Source organism: Pezoporus wallicus, unplaced genomic scaffold (genome assembly GCF_028554395.1).
Source record: "Pezoporus wallicus isolate ANWC-B61680 ecotype Strahan unplaced genomic scaffold, APGP_CSIRO_Pwel_v1 contig_2545, whole genome shotgun sequence".
NCBI classification, from domain to species: Eukaryota; Metazoa; Chordata; class Aves; order Psittaciformes; family Psittacidae; genus Pezoporus; species Pezoporus wallicus.
In genome coordinates, this window is record NW_026640157.1 from 103521 (window position 1) to 125742 (window position 22222).

At 43.9% G+C, this 22222-nt stretch overlaps 1 protein-coding gene across 1 annotated transcript in view; it reads left to right on the forward strand.

Moving 5' to 3' along the window:
- LOC130603762 (ubiquitin-associated protein 2-like) overlaps nt 1-22222 on the forward strand; it is a 150599-nt gene that overhangs the window by 50043 nt on the left and 78334 nt on the right. Inside the window, exons 8-9 of the mRNA XM_057417774.1 lie at nt 8498-8550; nt 12601-12668. Coding sequence (XP_057273757.1) covers nt 8498-8550; nt 12601-12668 — 121 coding nt within the window. The remainder of the gene's footprint in view (nt 1-8497; nt 8551-12600; nt 12669-22222) is intronic.

A 22222-nucleotide genomic window follows, 5' to 3' on the forward strand; every position in this document is an offset into this window, starting at 1 on the left:
GTGTGCTTTGAACTCTGCTGTGAGCCTCTTGAGATACAGCTTCATTTCATACAAGCTATTCTGCACTTAACCAGAGAAAACAATAACAGGCTCAGAGTTTAGGAGGGGTTATTAGGCAGCTGTTTTGTCACTCTGAGTGCTTTCTAGTCCAGTGTTGGAGAGTGGCACTGAGTATATTAATGGTTATTGAAAGGGAGCCCTTTTGCCAAATTATGTATCTTTCCAAGGAATTACTTTTGAAATTACTTGGTGCTATAGTGCAAACAGAAATGCCCCTTTAACTTTTGCTCATAGAATCATAGAATCATAAAATAGTTAGGGTTGGAAAGGATACTGTTGTGGATGTCTGTTACAGACCACCAGATCAGGGTGAGGAAGTTGACAAGGCCTTCTACAGGCAGCTGAGAGCGGCCTCACAGTCACAGGCCGTGGTTGTCGTGGGGGATTTTAACTTCCCTGATGTTTGCTGGAAGGACCACTCAGCAACCCAGCCACAGTCCAGGAGGTTCCTCCAGTGTATGGATGATAACTTCCTCCTGCAAATGGTGGATGAGCCAACCAGGAGAGGAGCGCTGCTGGATCTCATTCTCACTAACAAGGAGGGTCTGGTCGAAGCAGTAAGGGTTGAGGGCTGCCTTGGTTGCAGCAACCACGAGACGGTGGAATTCAGGATCTTGTGTGGTAGGACCAGTAGAATAGCAAGTAGAATTGCAACCCTGGACTTTAGCAGGGCAAACTTTGGCCTTTTCAAGCAATTACTAGGGGAAATCCCATGGGCAAGGCTGTTTGAAGGTAAAGGGGCCCAAGATAGTTGGTTGGCATTCAAGGATTGCTTTTTCCGAGCTCAAGATCGGAGCATCCCGGCACGTAGAAAGTCAAGGAAGAGGGCCAGGAGACCTGCGTGGCTAAATAGGGAACTGCTGGGTATGCTCAAGTGGAAGAGGAGAGTTTAGAGGTCATGGAAGGAGGGGCTGGCCACTTGGGAGGAATATAAGGCTGCTGCTAGAGGATGTAGGAAGGCAGCTAGGATGACTAAGGCCTCCTTAGAATTAAACCTGGCTAGAAGGGTCAAGGACAGCAGAAAGAGCTTTTTCAAATACATGGCAGATAAAACTAACACCAGAGGCAATGTAGGCCCACTGATGAATGGGATGGGTGCCCTAGTGACAGAAGATACAGAGATGGCAGTTACTGAATGCCTTCTTTGTCTCTGTCTACTCTGCTGCAGGCAGTCCTGAAGAGCCCTGTACCCCTGAGACCTTAGATGAAGTCAGGTCGACGGAGCGGTTTGCCTTAGTGGATGAGGAATGGGTTAGAGACCAGTTGAGCAATCTGGCCATCCATAAATCCATGGGTCCAGATGGGATGCACCCGCGGGTGCTGAGGGAACTGGCGGAAGTCATTGCTAGACCACTCTCCATCATCTTTACCAAGTCTTGGGAAACGGGAGAGGTGCCTGAGGACTGGAGGAAAGCAAATGTCACTCCAGTCTTCAGAAAGGGCAAGAAGGAGGACCCGGGTAACTATAGACCGGTCAGCCTCACCTCCATCCCTGGGAAAGTGATGGAACACCTTATCCTTGGTGCCATCTTAAGGCATATCAAGGATAAGAGGGTTATGAGGGGCAGTCAACATGGCTTCACCAAGGGGAGAAATCATGCTTGACCAATCTCTTAGCCTTTTATGAGGAAATAACACGGTGGATGGATGATGGCAGAGCGGTGGATGTGGTCTACCTTGACTTCAGCAAAGCATTTGACACAGTCTCCCACAGCATCCTCACAGCTAAATTGAGGAAGTGTGGACTGGATGATCAGGTAGTGAGGTGGACTGTGAACTGGCTGAAGGAGAGAAGCCAGAGAGTTGTAGTCTATGGGGCGGAGTCTAGTTGGAGGCCTGTAACTAGTGGAGTGCCTCAAGGGTCAGTACTGGGACCAGTATTATTTAATATATTCATCAACGATTTAGATGAGGGAATTGAGTGTACTATCAGCAAGTTTGCTGATGACACTAAGCTGGGAGGAGTGGCTGACAGGCCAGAAGGCTGTGCTGCCATTCAGCGAGACCTGGACAGGCTGGAGAGTTGGGCAGGGAATAACTTGATGAAATATAACAAGGGAAAGTGTAGAGTCCTGCATCTGGGCAGGAACAACCCCAGGTTCCAGTATAGGTTGGGGAACAACCTGTTAGAGAGCAGTGTAGGGGAGAGGGACCTGGGGGTCCTAGTGGACGACAGGATGACCATGAGCCAACACTGTGCCCTTGTGGCCAAGAAGGCCAATGGCATCCTGGGGTGTATTAGAAGGGGGGTGGTTAGTAGATGGAGAGAGGTCCTCCTTCCCCTCTACTCTGCCCTGTTGAGACCGCATCTGGAATATTGTGTCCAGTTCTGGGCCCCTCAGTTCAAGAAGGACAGGGACCTGCTGGAGAGTCCAGCGCAGGGCAACGAAGATGATTAAGGGAGTGGAACATCTCCCTTATGAGGAAAGACTGAGGGAGCTGGGTCTCTATAGTTTAGAGGAGACTGATGGGTGACCTTATTAGTGTATATAAATATATAAAGGGGGAGTGTCACGAGGATGGAGCCAGGCTCTACTCAGTGGCAAACAATGATAGGACAAGGGGTAATGGGTACAAACTGGAACACAAGAGGTTCCACTTAAACTTGAGAAGAAACTTCTTCTCAGTGAGGGTGACGGAACACTGGAACAGGCTGCCCAGGGAGGTTGTAGAGTCTCCTTCCCTGGAGACATTCAAATTTATCAAATAAGCTTATCAGGTAATGGTTTAGAAGGACACCTAATGGCTTGAAAATTCCCCAAGGAATACTGATACTGTTTTCTATATGGTAGCGGCAGGCAGGGTATGTTGTCACAAGTAGTGCAGAAGCAATAAGGTTAACTAATTAAAGACAACATACAAGAAAGGCATGGGGAAACTAAACCAGAGGTAGAAAATTCATTTGTTTAATGAATGCAACTGTAAGGCTGTGGCTTACAAATAACTGACTTGTGCTCTACTTCCCAAGTGAGCTCGAATGTTCGTGACCGTCCCTGCTAACTCTAGGTAGCCTTCATGTGCTTCTCCTATGGCAACCTCTCTTCCTTCTTGTAGGCGTCTCTTCAGTCTTCAGTAATGGAAGACTCCTCAGTCTTTGGTAATGGAAGAATTCTGCCTAGGAATAAGAGTAGTTTGATGTGGGTAAACCGATTCCTATAAGAGTACAAATGTGTCTACATAAGGGGTTTGCTGCTGCCCAAACAGATTGGTGGAAATTGAAAATGTACAAGTCGACATGTGGAATTTCTTTTTGGATGTCAAGTGTGCTTTTGCTGTTAGGTTTTGTACATGTCACTGGGAACTGCAGTGAACTTCAGTAACGCAATTTAAGGTGTGTATGGAAAGTTGGGGAGCATAGTATGGAGAAGAAGGTATGAGAAGGCATTTGTGAATTTTCCCTGGCTCTGTCAGATGATGGTTCGTAGGGGTATAAATGAGTGGGTGTCAGTGTAGGGAGTTCCTGCAAAATCATTTGGTTGGTGGAAATTCAAACTAGTTAAGTGTGAATGTTCTTTTTGGGTGCTAAGTGCCTTTTTGCTGATCATCTTAATTTACTTTTAGTGCAAATGGAAAAGACACCATAACTAACAAAACAAAAATATGTCTATGTATATGACTGTAGGAAGAGAGTTTTATTTTAGTGTTTCTTTTTTAGACAAGCTATAGGAATGTCAGAGTATGTCCCTGAGCCAAAAAGATCTCTTTTTAAAGAGTAGGCTTTAATATAGAATAATTTAATTTTGTCCAAGTCGGAAGCACTTTCAACGTTATGATGGAAAGCATCTTGAGGTCTGTTAGAGGAGGCTGCAACTGGGGTAGTAGTTTTAAAGCAGAAGAGAGAGTGCTAGGAAGATGGAAGCAGGGATAAGGAGGAGTGGCAGACAAAGTGTGGGGCTGGAAGCAGGTTGTACAAAGTTGAGCTGGTGGTTTGGCTTGTTAATCACAAATATTAGTTTTCAATTGTGTTTTTTTTGTCGGGTTTTTTGTTTGTTTGGCTTGTTTATTTATTAATTTATTTCTTTATTATTTACAATGCTGTTACCTTAGTTGCAAATCAACAGTCCCAGTAATAAATAAGTTACTAATGTGGAGTTATTAAAGATGTGAATGTATATATGTATGGAAATCCATAAAACCCGCAGTGGGCTAGTGAGGTTGTCAGATAAGAGTATACACTGAGGAAGTACAGGATGGAAATCCCTCTTTTTATTTCTCATTACCCAGTCCTGTTTCTTCTTTCATCTTGGAAAAAAAAAAAAAAGCTCATTCTAGCAACTTGAAAATTAGTCTTTGATCTGCAGTTACATTAAAAACGGAGATAACTGGGTGACTACCCAGAGAAACAAAACCAGTTTTGCATATAAAAAAGTTTTCTGATATAAAAATATTTGTAAATGTAAACTTCGTGAATTTCTGAGTATTCACTAAGTATTTCCTCTTTAAGCCAGTGCTGGGAAAGGATCGACATTAACATTTTAAAACAAATATGCTATTTTTTTCAAAATGTAGTTGCCCCCATATGTGCTCTGAAAGTGCTCTAGAACTTGTCCTGAATTGTTGCAGGCACCAGGGGAATTGTAGTAGCCTGAATGAAAGGTGTTTCTAGGTGCACCATCATGCAATCTTATAGAAAAGCTAGCTGGTTCTGTGGAAGTAAAATTTAGCAATGTTGGTTGAAATAAAAAAAGAGAGTAAAGGGCACATCTTTAATGGTTCATAACATTTAAGTTTAATTGTATTCCAAATAATTCAGCATCAGATTTTCTGCATCCTAATTTTTCTAGAAATGAGCACAAATGAAAGGCAAAGAGAAGGGACAGGTAGGAGAGACAAAACGACCAGAAAGGTCATCCAAAAGGGAATAAACTTAAACACCATGATTGATATTTTCTTACAGTCATGCTGAGAGTTCAGTCTCTTACCTTTTTTGTAATGTACAAGTCAGTGGGATCTTAAGGTCCTTTCCAGCCTTAACTATTCTATGATTCTATGATTCTGTGATCCTGCACATCAAATCACAGTAGGAAGAAAAGGACATACATTTGGGATAGACCAAAATAAAATTATTTTGGGGCTAGTATCTATGACTGATTATTTTTTAAAAGGGGAACCCTCCCCAAAAAAAACAACAAAAATACCACCCCCAGAAAAAAAACAAAACAAAACAAAAAACCCGCAACAACAAAAATGAACAACCAACCAAAAAAAAAAACCAAAACAAAAAACCCCACCAAAAACCAAACAAAAAAAAAAAACACAAAAAAGAAACCAAAAAAAAAAAAAAAGACCAACCCTTCCCCCCCCCCCCCCGAAAAAAGAAAAGTCACCAAAAAAACCCACCAGAAAACCACCAAACAAATAGTGTGACAGGGAGTGAGGAATTGGAGGAAAGTATCTGTGAAGACTTACCAAAACCATATAGTATATTGCTTTATAACTTTCTAAAACCAAATTTGTTATGAAGGGATATATGAAAGAGTCAAAGCCATCGAGGTTGAAGTTGCTATGACAAGGATCCTTGAAAACACAATGCATAATTTCAGTGGAAAACAGAGAACTCTTAAATTGTGATGCTTTGCAAGGCTTGGGGGTAAAGGCTGGGCAGAGGATATATGGGAGTTACAATAATGCCAAGGTGGATTTTGGACTAAAAGGAAATTATACACTTGTGTCAAGGTCAGACTTTGAATTCCATCAATAAGAGGAAGGAGTTAGGAAATGGGATTTAATGCAGAGAAGAGCAGTGAAATAACTGAGGCTGTAATGATTGAGTTGGGAAGGTAGAGTGTTAATAAGCCACAATATAATGTACTTGGCTTGGGTAAGCTAATAAAAGGTTGAAGGGCTGTGTTTAAAAAGTATTTAAAAAGTAAACTCACAGAACCATGGTCATAATTAGGAGCAACAGGCAAACATTTAAATTGAATGTCAGGAAAATGTCCCAAGTATTATTCTAAATAGGTTTGATCTCCCAAATGTGACAGGGGGATGTTCAAGAGTTGGGCTTGATTTGTCTGAGCTCTTTTTGTGTTTGTTTTACCAAACTCTGAGCTGTGTTGTTAGAGTTCTGGCACCAGCATAAGGATTCTCTTCTGCAGATGCAGGCCTTTCTCTGACTGATGGGAGATAAATATAAGCAGGGCAAATACCAGAATGTATTTCTTAAAGAAGGCATACCATAGGAAGAGCTCCTGTGCTGGTTAGGGGAAGGGAAAGAAAATCAACTGTTTCTCTAAAAACTTCTGTTCATTGGGCTTTACCTCCTTACCAAAATTTCTGTGGAAATGTGTGTCTTAGTCTGGAAATCTGAGGCATTGTAGTAATTTTGCAGTGCTCAGATATGATTATTAGTTATTTTTCAGCATGTAGAAACCTTCTGGTTAAGGGCTCCTTGGTAAAATGTGTGCATGAGATGTTTCTAGCAACTCTGTACTGCTATACAGAGCTAACACAGAGTGGATGTTACCTTGCTCAGGACCTGCCAAATAAGTTTGGACCACAAGGTATAAAACTCACCTCTTCTCCCTACCATGTGTATATCTTCGTGGAAGGTTTATTTGCCTCACTGGATTAGTGCTATTAGGCCCTCCTCTGCCCAAACCAGCGCATTCATAGAATCATAGAATAGTTAGGGTTAGAAAGGACCTTTAGATCGTCTAGTTCCAACACCCCTGCCATAGGCAGGGACACATCACGCTAAAATATGTCACTCAAGGCTCCATCCAGGATGGAGCGTTCACAACTTCCTTAAGCAACCCATTCCAGTGCCTCACCACCCTAACAGGAAAGAACTTCCTCCTTATATCTAACCTAAACTTCCCCTGTTTAAGGCTGAACCCATTCCCCCTTGTCCTGTCGCTATAACCCCTGATGAAGAGTCCCTCTTCAGCATCCTTGTAGGCCTCCTTCAGATACTGGAAGGCTGCTATAAGGTCTCCACTCAGCCTTCTCTTCTCCAGGCTGAACAGCCCCAACTTCCTCAGCCTGTCTTCATACGGGAGGTGCTCCAGTCCCCTGATCATCCTCGTGGCCCTTCTCTGGACTTGTTCCAACAATTCCATGTCCTTTTTATGTTGAGGACACCAGAACTGCACACAATACTCCAGGTGAGGTCTCACAAGAGCAGAGTAGAGGGGCAGGATCACTTCCTTCGACCTGCTGGTCACGCTCCTTTTGATGCAGCCCAGGATACGGTTGGCTTTCTGGGCTGCGAGCATACACTGCCAGCTAATGTTAAGTTTCTCATCAACCAACACCCCCAAGTCCTTCTCCATAGGGCTTCTCTGAATCTCTTCTCTATACCTTAAAAATCTGATGGATTTCTTTCTAGTCTGGACGCCGCGCTCCTTAGTTTGTAACAGTGTGGAAAAGAATGCTTGAGTTTAGTGGTAGCATTAGTACAAGCTTGATTTGATGCTCTCTTCAGGGAGCTTGTTTCTGGCTGAATGTGTCTCAGAGGTTTCCTGGTTAAGTAAAAGAATGATTAAAGCAGTAATTTTTCTGCCTTTGTATTTGGTCGGAGGTGATGGTAGCAGGAACATTACTGCTGGTATTTTCTTTGCTCATGGTTATGTAGTTTAAATGAAAGCTCTGGTTGTTGCTTTGAGAACTTACCCTATGCTGATGCTGGTGGGTAATGCCTTCAGTCCATTTATTGCTCTTGCCTGTCTGTGCCTCCTGTTTCCTATGGAAGGGATCAGGTTTTTGCATTTGTCGGGTTGTTTCCTGTAGTTTTACTGTTGCTGCATACTGTGGACTGCGTACTGTGCTCCAGTGTTTGCCAAATAAATTCTCCCACAAGTTGCAGGACGAAGTGTTTTGCACCTACACGGGAAGCTTATTGACTCTTCTGTTGCCATTATTTGAATTATTTATGTTTTAAGATAAAACTGCTCTATTAAGGGAAGGGATTGGGGTTGTTCTGCTCTGAGAAGAGAGTTAACAGGTTGGAAAGGAGCCTTCACAAGCATAGCTTAGGTTTTGAATTTGAGTATGTTGAAAGTAGGATTATGGATGTCAGAGCAGGTGTTGTGGTTCTCTTTTCTTCAGGTTATGTATGAATTTGTACATGAAACTCGGAGGTCCCATGGGAGGATTGAGTAACCTCTAACTTTCATTGGGAACGTAGGAGGAAGCTCTTCCAATATTTGGAATTAATCACTGGTTGCAGACATATGTTCATGTGAATTGCATTTGGTACCATAGTGGCTAAGAAATTCCTGAAATCAGAAATTAAAGGGGGTGGGGGGGAGGAACCTCCCAAAATTTCAAATCTGCAGACCAATTTTCTAGAGCTTCCCATATTTCCAACCACCATGTCCTTGCTTTGTCTTCCACTAATAATGAAAACAGGATCACTTATAAAGCAGAACAGTTGAAATATGACATTGCGCTTTTAGCATGTAACTGTTTTCTTTCCTTACCCAAACTACAATAGGAGCATGGAAAAACTCAAGGGAAGAATGGACAGCAGAAGACTGGAATGAAGATGTAAGTGTACCTTGTTGGATAGGCCAATTGATTATTTACCCTTTTCAGAGTTTCTGTATTGTCTTCAAGAACTAAATGTTTGAAGTAATACTTTGCTTTATGTGATATTTCTTATTGTGTTTCTTGCTGTAATTCCTGTTTAAAATATATATATATTTAGATAAGCTTATTTTTAAAATAAAATTTAATTAAGAAATATAAATTTATTTTGCTGGGTAGACAATACATAAGGTTTATCCCAAATTAAGTATTTGTGAGTTATAGTTTTCCATTGCTCAGTGCTGCTGGGTGTTAACCGCATAGTTTCCCCTGCTATTGTGTAGGGATTTAAAGCCATAATATCACAAGACTTTTATGTGATTAAAGTGCTGAAGTTTACTATCAACTTTAGACTCCTCATTTGATGCCTTTTGTTTGAAATCTGCATAATTGTTCCACTTAGTCCCCTTCATGTGAATATTAAAAAAAGGATGTAGTAGTATGCTGGCGTTAGCACTTAATTGCATCATTCCTGTTGTTTCATCATGATGTGTTGTCTAAAGTACAACAATTTTGGTTCTCATTCTTTATCAAGGAAGAGATGTCTTCATGTCTGCAAAATATTTGGCATTTGTGATTATATGTGAAAATAGCATTTGTGGTTTTAAGTTTTCAGTTATTGTATTAAAGCTTAAGCAGTTCAGAAAACAAACTAGGTAGCAAGATATATGAAAGGAAAACTTAGCTTTTAAGAATCTTTTCATCTTTTATAGGAACATCCATTATTTCAAGTTTATTTTCAGTAGAGTAAGAGATTGTCTTGTAAGTCATCCCTTTTGACCCCTCCTGTAGGGTGGCATGTCAGTGTTATCCCTAGAAATGTGTGAATGTGTCATATAACAGATATGAAAACTCTGTGTTTACTAATGAGAGAGATGTCTTTTGAGAAAAAAGAAACTCTAAAATTCCAAAATTTTCTGTGTCAGTTACTGCCATCAAAAGCTGGCATCTGTTTTTTTTAAAACCTGTCCTCTGTTTCTGCAGTATATGCTAGAGGTCGATGAAGGGATAATGAAAATTTATATCCATGTTCTCACCCTGTTTAATGCTGGTACAACACAGCATTCATAGTATGGGAAGGGTGCTGAGCAATGCTGACTGGGGATAGAAATTTAGAAATTTTTTAAAATTAATTATTAACCTTAGAAATTTGCACATGAATTTTGAAAGAGCAGCAGATGTAATCTCTAGCCTGTTGTTATTTTTTATTGATTTTAGAGTGGGTTTTCCTCTTAAAGTTGTGATCATATTCTCCTGGCTAAAGAAAATAAAGTTTAACTACAGAAACTGTCAGAAGGGGAGAAACAGAATACATACACATTGCTGCAAAGTGGATGAAGGCAAACATTTTCTGTACAGTATTGATAGTCTTAGTTTTAATTTGAAACAACAGCAACACTTTAGAAAAAAAGAAAAAAACTTATTTTAGTAGGTGTGTTTGCTTTACCAGGAAGCAGCATGAGAACTTGATTTAATTTCTTTAACTTGAGTACTTCATATCAAAATGGTAATAGAGTTTTGTTATTTATGATTTGTTGATGTTCAGTTTTCATGAGGATGCTGGAGTATATTTTCCTGTTGTCCTTCCTTGCCTATCAAATGGCCACAGGAGCCGGTGGCTTGTTCTTAAATATATTGTCTGTTTGGTGATTGGAGAATGATTTTTATCATAGAAACAGGAGCTGAAAAGCACAGGTATTTCACTACAGATGGAGGAAATACCCTTGTGAGTCCGATGTTTGCAAATGGTTCACCACTGTTCATTCAGGTCTGAAAAAATGTGAGTGCCTTAGTGAAAAATTTGCAAGTGTAGTGTATGGTGAGCATAAATAACATTGTTAGGAGCCAATAATACTATTTCCAAAGAATACTAAATACATCTGTGTAATAAAACTTTTAAGTTTCTTCTGTGTGAAGTATGTGTTTCGACAAATGCCATGATCCCAGCAGACATCTGAGTTAGGTGATTGATAGGAGCTTGTGGCAGTGAGTTTGCTACAGGGTGTAGCGTAAACTTCAGTGTAGTCGAGCTGGTACATGGAGACGTGTTTTGCATGCTGTCTCACTTGAAGAGAACATTTCCTGTCTGATACATCAAGCATGCTTTTGCATTGTCACAAACATCCTTGATTTGCTTAGCTTTCAGGATTCAGCAGTGTTTTGGCAACAGTTAGTCTTACCCTGTGTTATGTGAGCATAAGGAGCTGTTGACATTACAAAGAATTTAATATTTAACCAAGGGATTGCAGACAATAGGCTGCTACTCATGCCATTAGCTGAATTCCTTGTGCCATATAATGCAGGAGTATCATAGCACTACAAAAAGTACAGTGCATGTTGTTACAAAATAACACGTACAGTGGGGAAAGGGATGAACAAGAGAAATAGGCTTTTTAAGTGCAAACATGCCTGAGCTGAATCTTCTTTCTTCATTTTGGTCAGTACATAGAGTTGTGGGCTGGCAGCATTATGTGCGGGACAGTTGTGTTCCAGAAAGATGGGATTAAAATACACTGTATTGGCAGCAGGAAAAGTAAATGGAAGGAGGAACTGTGGTTGTATTCATTTTTTCATGACAGTATGTGGCACGTAAGTGGGTGCTAGGAGAGTACATGGAACACTTGAACTTTGCCTCTGAGTAGTAAGTGATTTGCTCCTAGTCTGCTCTTCTGCATCCTGCTTAAATCAACAGTGATTCACAGGAGAACCCCAATCAGATGACCGTGTTCAGAGATATATGTACTTTGAGTAGAGCTGTCCATGGCTTGGCAGATGAAATTGGCTCATGTCCTTGATGTTCTTTAAACTGGGCTGCCAGCAATGTGATTAAAAATGCATAATTTCCTGGAAGAGTTGTATTCAAATGTCACATTCTGAAAGGATTCTTTGTGACTGTTTGAATAGGTCAGTTATACTGTAGTCTAAATACAAAGCTACACCAAAGTAGTTAAGGGCTATTTTTGAGCAAATTTGATTTAAAATATAGCCATTATACATGCATATCTTTATCTGGTTAAGCCTAACCTGTACTGCTTTAAGATCTATTGTTGCTTGTAAGTATTCCTGTTAATAGAAATTAATTAGCCCTATGAAGTTATAGCTGTTTAACAGCTATTTTTTTTAAAGAAAAGCTATTAAAAAACTCAAACCCAAACAAATGCCTCCCCGCCCCCCCCCCAAAAAAAAACCCAAAACAAACAGCAAACAAACAACACCCCTACAAACCAAAGTCACCTCCTTTTCCCCAGAAAGCCCCAACCAACCAGCTCCCCCTCCCTAGGTATCTGTGAAATTACCTGTCTATTGCAACATCATGGTGAGAGCAGTTCAGTTTTCTGCTGTGTATGGTCTGACTGATTATACCAGTATAAGCAATTACCCAGGACAATAGGTCACCCTTTTTATTACTGTTTCTGAACTCACACTTGCAGAGCAGTTAGATTATGATGTTATTGCCACTTCTAGCAGAAATGCTAAGGAACCACAAAAGCTGGTTCACTGTACATAACTGAGAGCAAACCTGCCTCTGCTGGTGATGTCAGCTGAAATGTAAAACACAGGTATACATGAAATGAGTGAGCGAAAATAGTACAGTGTATTAGATTTCTGCAACAAGATTTATCACAGCTGCTTTATAGAGTCCTAAATTATGTCTGTACAAGGTATCTTTACACTGATGATATACCAGCTGTCATGTTAATTACTTTCTACTGGTGTATTTTTTAGTTAAACTATTGCCAAAACTGATGTAGTTACATTGGTATACCACTGTGTGTTCAGTAGATCAAATTTCCAAACACTTTAAATTGGTTCTTGAGTCCGTGGAGAAGTCTCTGCTGAAGTTTGACTATGTGTTTTTGTCTTTAAGAAGAGCTGCAACATAACTAGTTGTAAAAGTAGCTTGCTTTACTTTTATCTGAAAGTACATGACCAATATGGAATTTTTACAGATATCATAGCACTAAAGTGTGAGCATGTATATGATTAAAATGTTTTTCTTCCCCCTTTCAGCTTTCTGAAACAAAAGTCTTCACTGCTTCCTTTGTTCCAGCTGAGAATCATGTGACTCCTGGGAAAAGGCAAGTTCTTCCTCCATGGTTTCTCTATACCTTAAAAACCTTCTGCTTGCTAAAGCAATATTAGCTTGCACATATAAAATGTTGACTAAAGCAGAGGGCAGCCTTGGTCAGAGATTAGTAAAGCTAATTTGAAAATTCAAGGCATAGTTAGGGTTGGAAAGGACCTTGAGATCATCTAGTTCCAAAACCCCTGCCATGGGCAGGGAGAGCTGCCACTAAACCATGTCACCCAAGGCTCTGTTCAGTCTGCCCTTCAACACTGCCAGGGATGGAGCGTTCACAGCTTTCTTGGGCCACCTCTTCCAGTGCCTCACCACCCTAACGGTAAAGAACTTCTTCCTTATAGCTAACTTAAACTTCTCCTGTTTAAGTTTGAACCCATTCCCCCTTGTCCTATCACTACAGTCCATAATGAAGATTCCCTCCCCAGTATCCTTGTAGGCCCCCTTCAGACGCTGGAATGCTGCTATGAGGTCTCCACGCACCCTTCTCTTCTCCAGGCAGGATCACCTCCTTTGACCTGCTGGTAGCACTTCTTTTGATGCAGCCCAGGATATGGTTGGCTTTCTGGGCTGCGAGCACACACCGCCAGCTAATGTTAAGTTTCTCATCAACCAACACCTCCAAGTCCTTCTCCATAGGGCTTGTCTGAATCTATTCGCCGCCCAACCTGTAGCTGTGCCTGGGATTGCCCCCGCGCAGGTGTAGGACCTTGCACTTGGCTTGGTTGAACATGAGGTTGGCATTGGCCCACCTCACAAGCGTGTCGAGGTCACTCTGGATGGCATCCCTTCCCCTCCAGCATATGAAGCAAACCACACAGCTTGGTGTTGTTGGCAATCTTGTTGAGGGTGGACTCAATCCCACCGTCCATGTCGCCAACAAAGATGTTGAACATGTGTCCCAACACCAACCCCTGAGGGACACCAGTTGTTACTGGTCTCCATCTGGACATTGAGCCATTGACCGCAGCTCTTTGCGAGCAGCTATCCAGCAAATTCATTATCCACCAAGTGGTCCATCCATCAAATTGATGTTTCTCTAGTTTAGAGACAAGGATGTCACGCTTTGCACAAGTCCAGGTAGATGGTGTCAACTGCTTTGCTCCTATTCATCAGTTCCATAGCCCCATCATAGAAGGCCGTGAAATTGGTCAGGCAGGAGTTGCCCTTAGTGAAGCCATGTTGGCTGTCACCAAGCACCTTGTTGTTTTTCATGTGCCTTAGCATGCTTTCCAGGAGAATCTGTTCCAAGATTTTGCCAGGTGCAGAGGTGAGACTGACTGGTCTGTAGTTCCCTGGGTCTTCCATTTTCCCATTCTTGAAAACGGGGCTTTTATTTCCCTTTTTCCAGTTGTCGGGAGCTTCACCTGACTACTATGATTTTTCAAATGTGATGGACAGTTGCTTTGCAACTTTATTTGCCAGCTCTTTCAAGATCCATGGATGGATTTCATCAGGTCCCATGGACTTGTGGACATTCAGGTTCTTAAGGTGATCTCAAACCTGATCCTCTCCTACAGTGGGCCCAAGGTCTTCATTCTCCCAGTCCCTGCATCTGCCTTCCAAGACTTGGGTGGTGTGGTCAGAGCATTTGCTCTGAGGTCTCCACACAGCCTTCTCTTCTCCAGGCTGAACAGCCCCAACGTTCTCAGCCTATCTTCATACGGGAGGTGCTCCAGTCCCCTGATCATCCTCGTGGCCCTCCTCTGGACTTGTTCCAACAGTTCCATGTCCTTTTTATGTTGAGGACACCAGAACTGCACACAATACTCCAGGTGAGGTCTCACAAGAGCAGAGTAAAGGGGCAGTATCGCCTCCTTCGACCTGCTGGTCACACTTCTTTTAATGCAGCCCAGGATATGGTTGGCTTTCTGGGCTGCAAGCGCACACTGCCAGCCCATGTTCATATTCTCATCAACCAACACCCCCAAGTCCTCCGCAGGGCTGCGCTGAATCTATTCTTTGCCCAACCTGTAGCTTTGCCTGGGATTGCTCCAACCCAGGTGCAGGACCTTGCACTTGGCATGGTTAAACCTCATGAGGTTGGCATCAGCCCACCTCACAAGAGTGTCGAGCTCCCTCTGGATGGCATTCCTTCCCTCCAGCCTATCAACCGAACCACACAGCTTGGTGTCATCGGCAAACTTGCTGAGGGCGCACTCAATCCCACTGTCTATGACACGGACAAAGATGTTAAACAAGACCGGTCCCAACACCGATCCCTGAGGGACACCACTCGTTACTGGTCTCCAGCAGGACATTGAGCCATTGACCACAACTCATTGTGTGTGGCCATCCAGCCAGTTCTTTATCCACTGAGTGGTCCATCTAACAAACTGATGTCTCTCCAATTTAGAGACAAAGATGTCATGTGGGACAGTGTCTAATGCTTTGCACAAGTCCAAGTAGATGACATCAACTGCTCTACCCCTGTCCATCAGTTCTGTAGCCTCATCATAGAAGGCCACCAAATTGGTCAGGCAGGATTTCCCTTTAGTGAAGCCATGCTGGCTGTCACCAAGCACCTTGTTGTTTTTCATGTGCCTTAGCATGCCATCCAGGAGAATCTGCTCCAAGATTTTGCCAGGCACAGAGGTTTGGCTGACTGGTCTGTAATTCCCTGGATCATCCATTTTCCCCTTCTTGAAAATGGGGGTTATATTTCCCTTTTTCCAGTCGTTGAGAACTTCACCTGAATACCATGATTTCTCAAATATGATGGCCAGTGGCTTAGCAACTTCATTTCCCAGCTCCTTCAGGACCTGTGGATGGATTTCATCAGGTCCCATGGACTTGTGTATGTTCTGTTTTTTAAGATGGTCTCAAACCTGATCCTCTCCTACAGTGGGCCCAAGGTCTTCATTCTCCCAGTCCCTGCATCTGCCTTCCAAGACTTGGGTGGTGTGGTCAGAGCCTTTGCCAGTGAAGACCGAGGCAAAGAAGCCATTAAGAACCTCAGCTTTCTCCAAACCCAGGGTAGCCAGTTCTCCTGATAGCTTCTGGACATGTCCCACATTGTCCCTAGTCTGTCTTTTGTTTGCTACGTACCTATAGGAGCCCTTCCTGTTATCTTTCACATCTCTTGCCAGATTTAATTCTAACTGGGCCTTCACTTTCCTAACCTGGTCCCTAGCCTTCTGGACAATATCCCTGTATTCTTCCCATGCCACCTGTCCTTGCTTCCACCTTTTATAAGCTTCTCTTTTCCCTCTAAGTTTTCTCAGCAACTCCTTATCCATCCTTGGAGGTCTCCTGGCCCTCCTACTGCATTTCCTTCTAGTTGGGATAGAACACTCCTGAGCTTGGAGCAGGTGATCCTTGAATATCTACCAGCACTCTTGGGACTCTCCCTCTACGGCTTCATCCCATGGAACCTTCCTAAGCAGGTTCCTGAAGAAGCTGAATTCTGCTCACTTGAGGTCCAGGGCACTGAGCTTGCTGCATGCCTTTCTCACTGTTCTGAGGATCTTGAAGTTGAACATCTCATAATTGCTACAGCCAAGGCTGCCCTGGAGTATCACATTTCCAACAAGCCCTTCCCTGTTGGTGAGCACAAGCTCAAGCATGGCACCTCTCTTTGTCAGCTCCTCTGTTACTTGCAGAAGGAAGTTGTCTTCCACACAATCAAGGAACCTCCTGGATTGCTTGTGCTGGGCCGTACCGTCCCTCCAACAGATATCAGGGTGGTTGAAGTCCCTCATGAGGACAAGGGCCTGTGAGCATGAGGCTGCTCCTGTATGTCTATAGAGTGCTTCATTCACAGAGTCATTTTGATCAAGCAGTCTGTAACAGATCCCCACAGTAATGTCTCCCATCACTGTTCTCCCTTTGACCCTGACCCAAAATCACCCCAAATTGACTCATCACCTGTCCCTAGACAGAGTTCCATACTTTACAGCTTATCGCTGACATAAATAGCTATTTTCCCTCCCCCTCTGCCTGCCCTGTCTTTTCTAAAGAGCCTATAACCTTCCATTCCCCCACTCCAGTCATAGCAGCCCTCCCAGCATGTTTCTGTGATGCCTATGATATCATATCCCTTTAGATGTGCACACATCTCCAATTCCTCTTGTTTATTCCCCCTACTATCGGCTTTTGTACAGAGGAATCTGTGCTGAGTTCCAAATGAAGATGACTTACTGTCTGGAGTGGCTGAAATATCTCTGCATAGCTCCAAGCATTTATTATAGGTTCTGAAAGTGACTGGGAGTGTTGGGATGGATCGATGCCCCTCTCCCCCAACACATCTAGTTTAAAGCTGCCTTGGCCAGCCTGTCAATTCTCCTACCAAAGCAGCTCTTCCTCTTGTCAGACCAGCTTTACCAGCCTCCAGTAGACTTGGTCTCCCAAATAGAGTCCCATGCTCTAAGTAACCAAACCCCTTTACTATGGCACCACCCATTTAACCATTTATTAACCTGCCAAATGCACCTAGCCTTTTCAAGGTCTTCCCCTTTAACCTGGAGGATTGATGAAAAAACTATCTGAGCTTCAAAGCCGCTAACCACCTTTCCCAGGGCTCTGTAGTCCTTCTTAATTTTCTCCAGGCTACTGCTGTCTATATGGCTAGCACCCACATGGACCACAAGAATTAGGTAATATTCAGCAGGACTTACTAGACCAGGCAGCCTCTCAGCAACATAGAATCATAGAACAGTTAGGGCTGGAAAGCACCTTAAGATCATCTAGTTCCACCGCCCCTGCCATGGGCAGGGACATCTCCCACTAAACCATGTCACCCAACACTCCATCCAACCTGGCCTTGAACTCTGCCAGGGATGGAGCATTCACAACTTCCTTGGGCAACCCATTCCAGTGCCTCACCACCCTTACAGTAAAGAATTTCTTACTTATATCCAATCTAAACTTCCCCTGTTTAAGTTTTAACCCGTTACCCCTTGTCCTATCACTACAGTCCCTAAGGAACAGTCCATCTCCAGCATCCCTATAGCCCCCCTTCAGATACTGGAAGGCTGCTATAAGCTCTCCATGCACCCTTCTCCAGTGTGAACAGCCCCAACTTTCTCAGCCTGTCTTCATACAGGAGGTGCTCCAGTCTCCTGATCATCCTCGTGGCCCTTCTCTGGACTTGTTCCAACAGTTCCATGTCCTTTTTATGTTGAGGACACCAGAACTGTACTCAATATTCCAAGTGAGGTCTCACAAGAGCAGAGTAGAGGGGCAGGATCCGAGCCCCTGGTAGGCAGCACACCTCCCTTGAGAGTGGGTCAGGCTGACAGGTGGGTGCCTCTGTGCCTTTCAAAGTAAAGTCACCTACTACTATGACCCACTGCTTTTTCCTGGAGGCTGTAGTAGTGATTCTCTTTCCAGGTGCATCAGCAGGATCAGACTGCTTTGGGAAGAAAGGGACCTAAAGCTCATCTAGTTCCAACCCCCCACCATGGGCAGGGACACCTTCCACTAGACTAGGTTGCTCAAAGCCCCATTCAACTGACGTTAAACACTTCCAGGGGTGGAGCATCCACAATTTCTCTGCACAAGCCGTTCCAGTGTCTCACCACCCTCATTGAAAAGAATTTGTAACACCTAACTGAAATCTCCCCTCTGACAGTTTAAAGTCATTCTCCGTTGTCCAATCACGACATGCCCTTGAAAAAAGTCCCTCTCCAGCTTTCTTGTTGGTCCCTTTAGGTACTGGAAGGCAGCTCTGAGATCTCCCTGGAGCCTTCTCCAGGCTGAACAACCCCAGCTCTCTCCACCTGTCTTCATAGGAGAGTTGCTCCAGCTCTCTGAGCATCTTCGTGGCCCTCCTCCGGACTCACTCGAGCAGCTGAGAAGACCCTGTTTTCTGCACAAAAATCGGTTAAAGGCAGGAACAAAAGTAGTTGGGAAGAAAAGTTTGCTGCTGTTGAAAAGGAAGCACTGGCTTTGCTGTCCAGAAAATGGAAAGCCTGACCCTGTAGATACATAAAGTATTCAGAATGTAGTGCTTTCACAAATATGTTAACAGAAAATCTTGCATTGGCAAGAAGTTACATTTGCTCTTCAGCATCACAATTGCTTGCCTTAACTGATGATCTAGAGTTCAGATAGAGAACCAAAACTATGACAGTTACTGCCTTTGCTTGCCTTTGTCTTCATGAGATGCCTGGCCAATGATGATGTGGAATCAGTTGCTTGCATTAGCCTTAGGTTACAGGAGAGCAGGTTATGTGTGATGAAGACTTCTCTAGTTGGATAGCATGAGATGTGAAAACTAGATTGCCTAATGGTCCCAAACATCTAGATATAGCTGTACTCCAGACTGCAGCAAAAATTTCCTTATAACATGGATGTAATGTGGAGAAGGCACAGATTCAGTTGGTCTTCAGTTTATATTCCATTACTTTTCTTTCCTTAAAGGTGATATGCTCACATGTTCATTGTGATGCAAATATTCTTCCTTGTGTCCTGGTTTCGGCTCTAACAGTTATTTTTTTCCTCCCCAGTAGCTGGTACAGTGCTGTGTTTCAGCTTTAGTCTGAGAACAGTGCTGATAACACACCTATGTTTTAGTTGTCGCTAAGTAGCGCTTACCCTGAACAAGGACTCTTCAGTCTCTCATGCTCTGCCAGCAAGGACAGGCACAAGAAGCCATGAGGAAGCAGAGACAGGACACCTGACCCAAACTAGCCAAAGGGGTATTCCATACCACAGCACATCAAGCCCAGTATATAAACGGGGGGAGTTACCCAGAAGGGACTGATAGCTGCTTGGGTCAGGCTGGGTGTAGATCAGTGCTTGGTGAGCAATTGTATTAGGCATCACTGCTGTTTATTGGTTGGTTGGTTGTTTTGGTGGTTTTTTTTTTCCCTTTTCTCTTTTAGTTTTATATTATGTTCTCTCCCTTTGTTATTTCCCTTATCATCATTAGTAGTAGTAGTAGTATGTTATACTTCATTTATTAAACTGTTCTTATCTCAACCTGTGGAGTTTACATCCCACCCTGGGAGAGGGGTAGGTGGAGGGTGAGCAAGTGACTGTGTGGTGCTGAGTTATCTGCTGGGTTTAAAGAACAACAGTCATAAAGTCATAGAATCGTTAGGGTTGGAAAGGACCTTAAGATCATCTAGTTCGAACCCCCCTGCCATGGGCAGGGACCTTACGCTAAATCATATCACCCAAGGCCTCATCCAACCTGGCCTTGAACACTGCCAGGGACGGAGCATTCACAACCTCCCTGGGCAACCTATTCCAGTGCCTCACCACCCTAACAGGAAAAAATTTCCTTCTTATAACCAACCTAAACTTCCCCTGTTTAAGGTTTAACCCATTACCCCTTGTCCTGTCACTACAGTCTCTAATGAAGAGTCCCTCTCCAGCATCCCTATAGGCCCCCTTCAGATACTGGAAGGCTGCTATGAGGTCTCCACGCAGCCTTCTCTTCTCCAGGCTGAACAGCTCCAACTTCCTCAGCCTGTCTTCATATGGGAGGTGCTCCAGTCTCCTGATCATCCTCGTGGCCCTCCTCTGGACTTGTTCCAACAGTTCCATGTCCTTTTTAATGTTGAGGACACCAGAACTGCACACAGTACTCCAGGTGAGGTCTCACAAGAGCAGAGTAGAGGGGCAGGATCACCTCCTTCGACCTGCTGGTCACACTCCTTTTGAAGCAGCCCAGGATACGGTTGGCTTTCTGGGCTGCAAGCGCACACTGCCGGCCCATGTTCATATTCTCATCAACCAACATCCCCAAGTCCTTCTCTGCAGGGCTGCTCTGAATCTCTTCTCTGCCCAACCTGTAGCTGTGCCAGGGATTGCTCTGACCCAGGTGTAGGCATGGTTAAACCTCATGAGGTTGGCATCAGCCCACCTTACAAGCGTGTCAAGGTCCCTCTGGATGGCATTCCTTCCCTCCAGCCTGTCAACCAAACCACACAGCTTGGTGTCATCGGCAAACTTGCTGAGGGCACCCTCAATTCCACTGTCCATGTCAGCGACGAAGATGTTAAACAAGACCGGTCCCAATGCGGATCCCTGAGGGACACCACTCGTTACTGGTCTCCAGCAGGACATTGAGGCATTGACCCCAACTCTTTGCGTGCGGCCATCCAGCCAGTTCTTTATCCACTGAGTGGTCCATCCATCAAATTGATGTCTCTCCAATTTAGAGACAAGGATGTCATGTGGGACAGTGTCTAATGCTTTGCACAAGTCCAGGTAGATGACATCAACTGCTCTACCCCTGTCTATCAGTTCTGTAGCCCCATCATAGAAGGCCACCAAATTGGTCAGGCAGGATTTCCCTTTAGTGAAGCCATGCTGGCTGTCACCAAGCACCTTGTTGATTTTCATGTGCCTTAGCATGCCTTCCAAGAGAATCTGCTCCAAGATTTTGCCAGGCACAGAGGTGAGACTGACTGGTCTGTAATTCCCCAGGTCATCCATTTTCCCCTTCTTGAAAATGGGGGTTATATTTCCCTTTTTCCAGTCATTGGGAACTTCACCTGACTGCCATGATTTCTCAAATATGATGGCCAGCAACTTTGCAACTTCATTTGCCAGCCTCTTCAGGACCCGCGGATGGATCTCATCAGGACCCATGGACTTGTGCACGTTCAGATTTTTAAGATGGTCTCGAACCAGATCCTCTCCTACAGTGGGTGCAAGGTCTTCATTCTCACAGTCCCTGCATCTGCCTTCCAAGACTTGGGTGGTGTGGTCAGAGCCTTTGGCAGTGAAGACCTAGGCAAAGAAGTCATTCAGAACCTTAGCCTTCTCCAAATCCTGTGTAGCCAGTTCTCCTGAGAGCTTCCTGAGGGAGCCTACATTCTCCCTAGTCTGTTTTTTATTTGCTATGTACTTGTAGAATCCCTTCCTGTTATCTTTAATACCTCTAGCTAAGTTTAATTCTAACTGAGCCTTAGTTTTCCTAACCTGGTCCCTAGCTTCTCAGACAACATCCCTGTACTCTTCCCATGCCACCTGTCCTTGCTTCCACTTATTATAAGCCTCTTTTTACAACTGAATTTTCCTCAGCAGCTCCTTATCCATTCAAGTAGGTCTCCTGGCCCTCCTGCTGCACTTCCTTCTAGTTGGGATGCAACACTCCTGAGCTTGCAGCAGGTGATCCTTGAATATCAACCAACAGTCTTGGGCCCCTCTGCCCTGTAGGGCTGTATCCCATGGAACCTTCCTAAGCAGGTTCCTGAAGAGGCCAAAGTCTGCTCTTTTGAAGTCCAGGGCAGTGAGCTTGCTGCACGCTCTTCTCACTGTCCTGAAGATCTTAAATTCGAGCATCTCATGATCGCTGCATCCAAGGCTGCCCTGGAGCGTCACATTTCCAACAAGCCCTTCCCTGTTGGTGAGCACGAGGTCAAGCATGGCACCTCTCCTTGTCGGCTCCTCTATTACCTGCAGAAGGAAGTTGTCTTCTACACAATCGAGGAACCTCCTGGATTGCTTGTGCCGGGTCGTACTGTCCTTCCAACAGATGGCAGGGTGGTTGAAGTCACCCATGAGAACAAGGGCCTGTGAGCGTGAGGCTTTTCCTATCTGTCTATAGAGTGCTCCATCCACAGGTTCTCCTTGATCAGGTGGTCTGTAACAGAT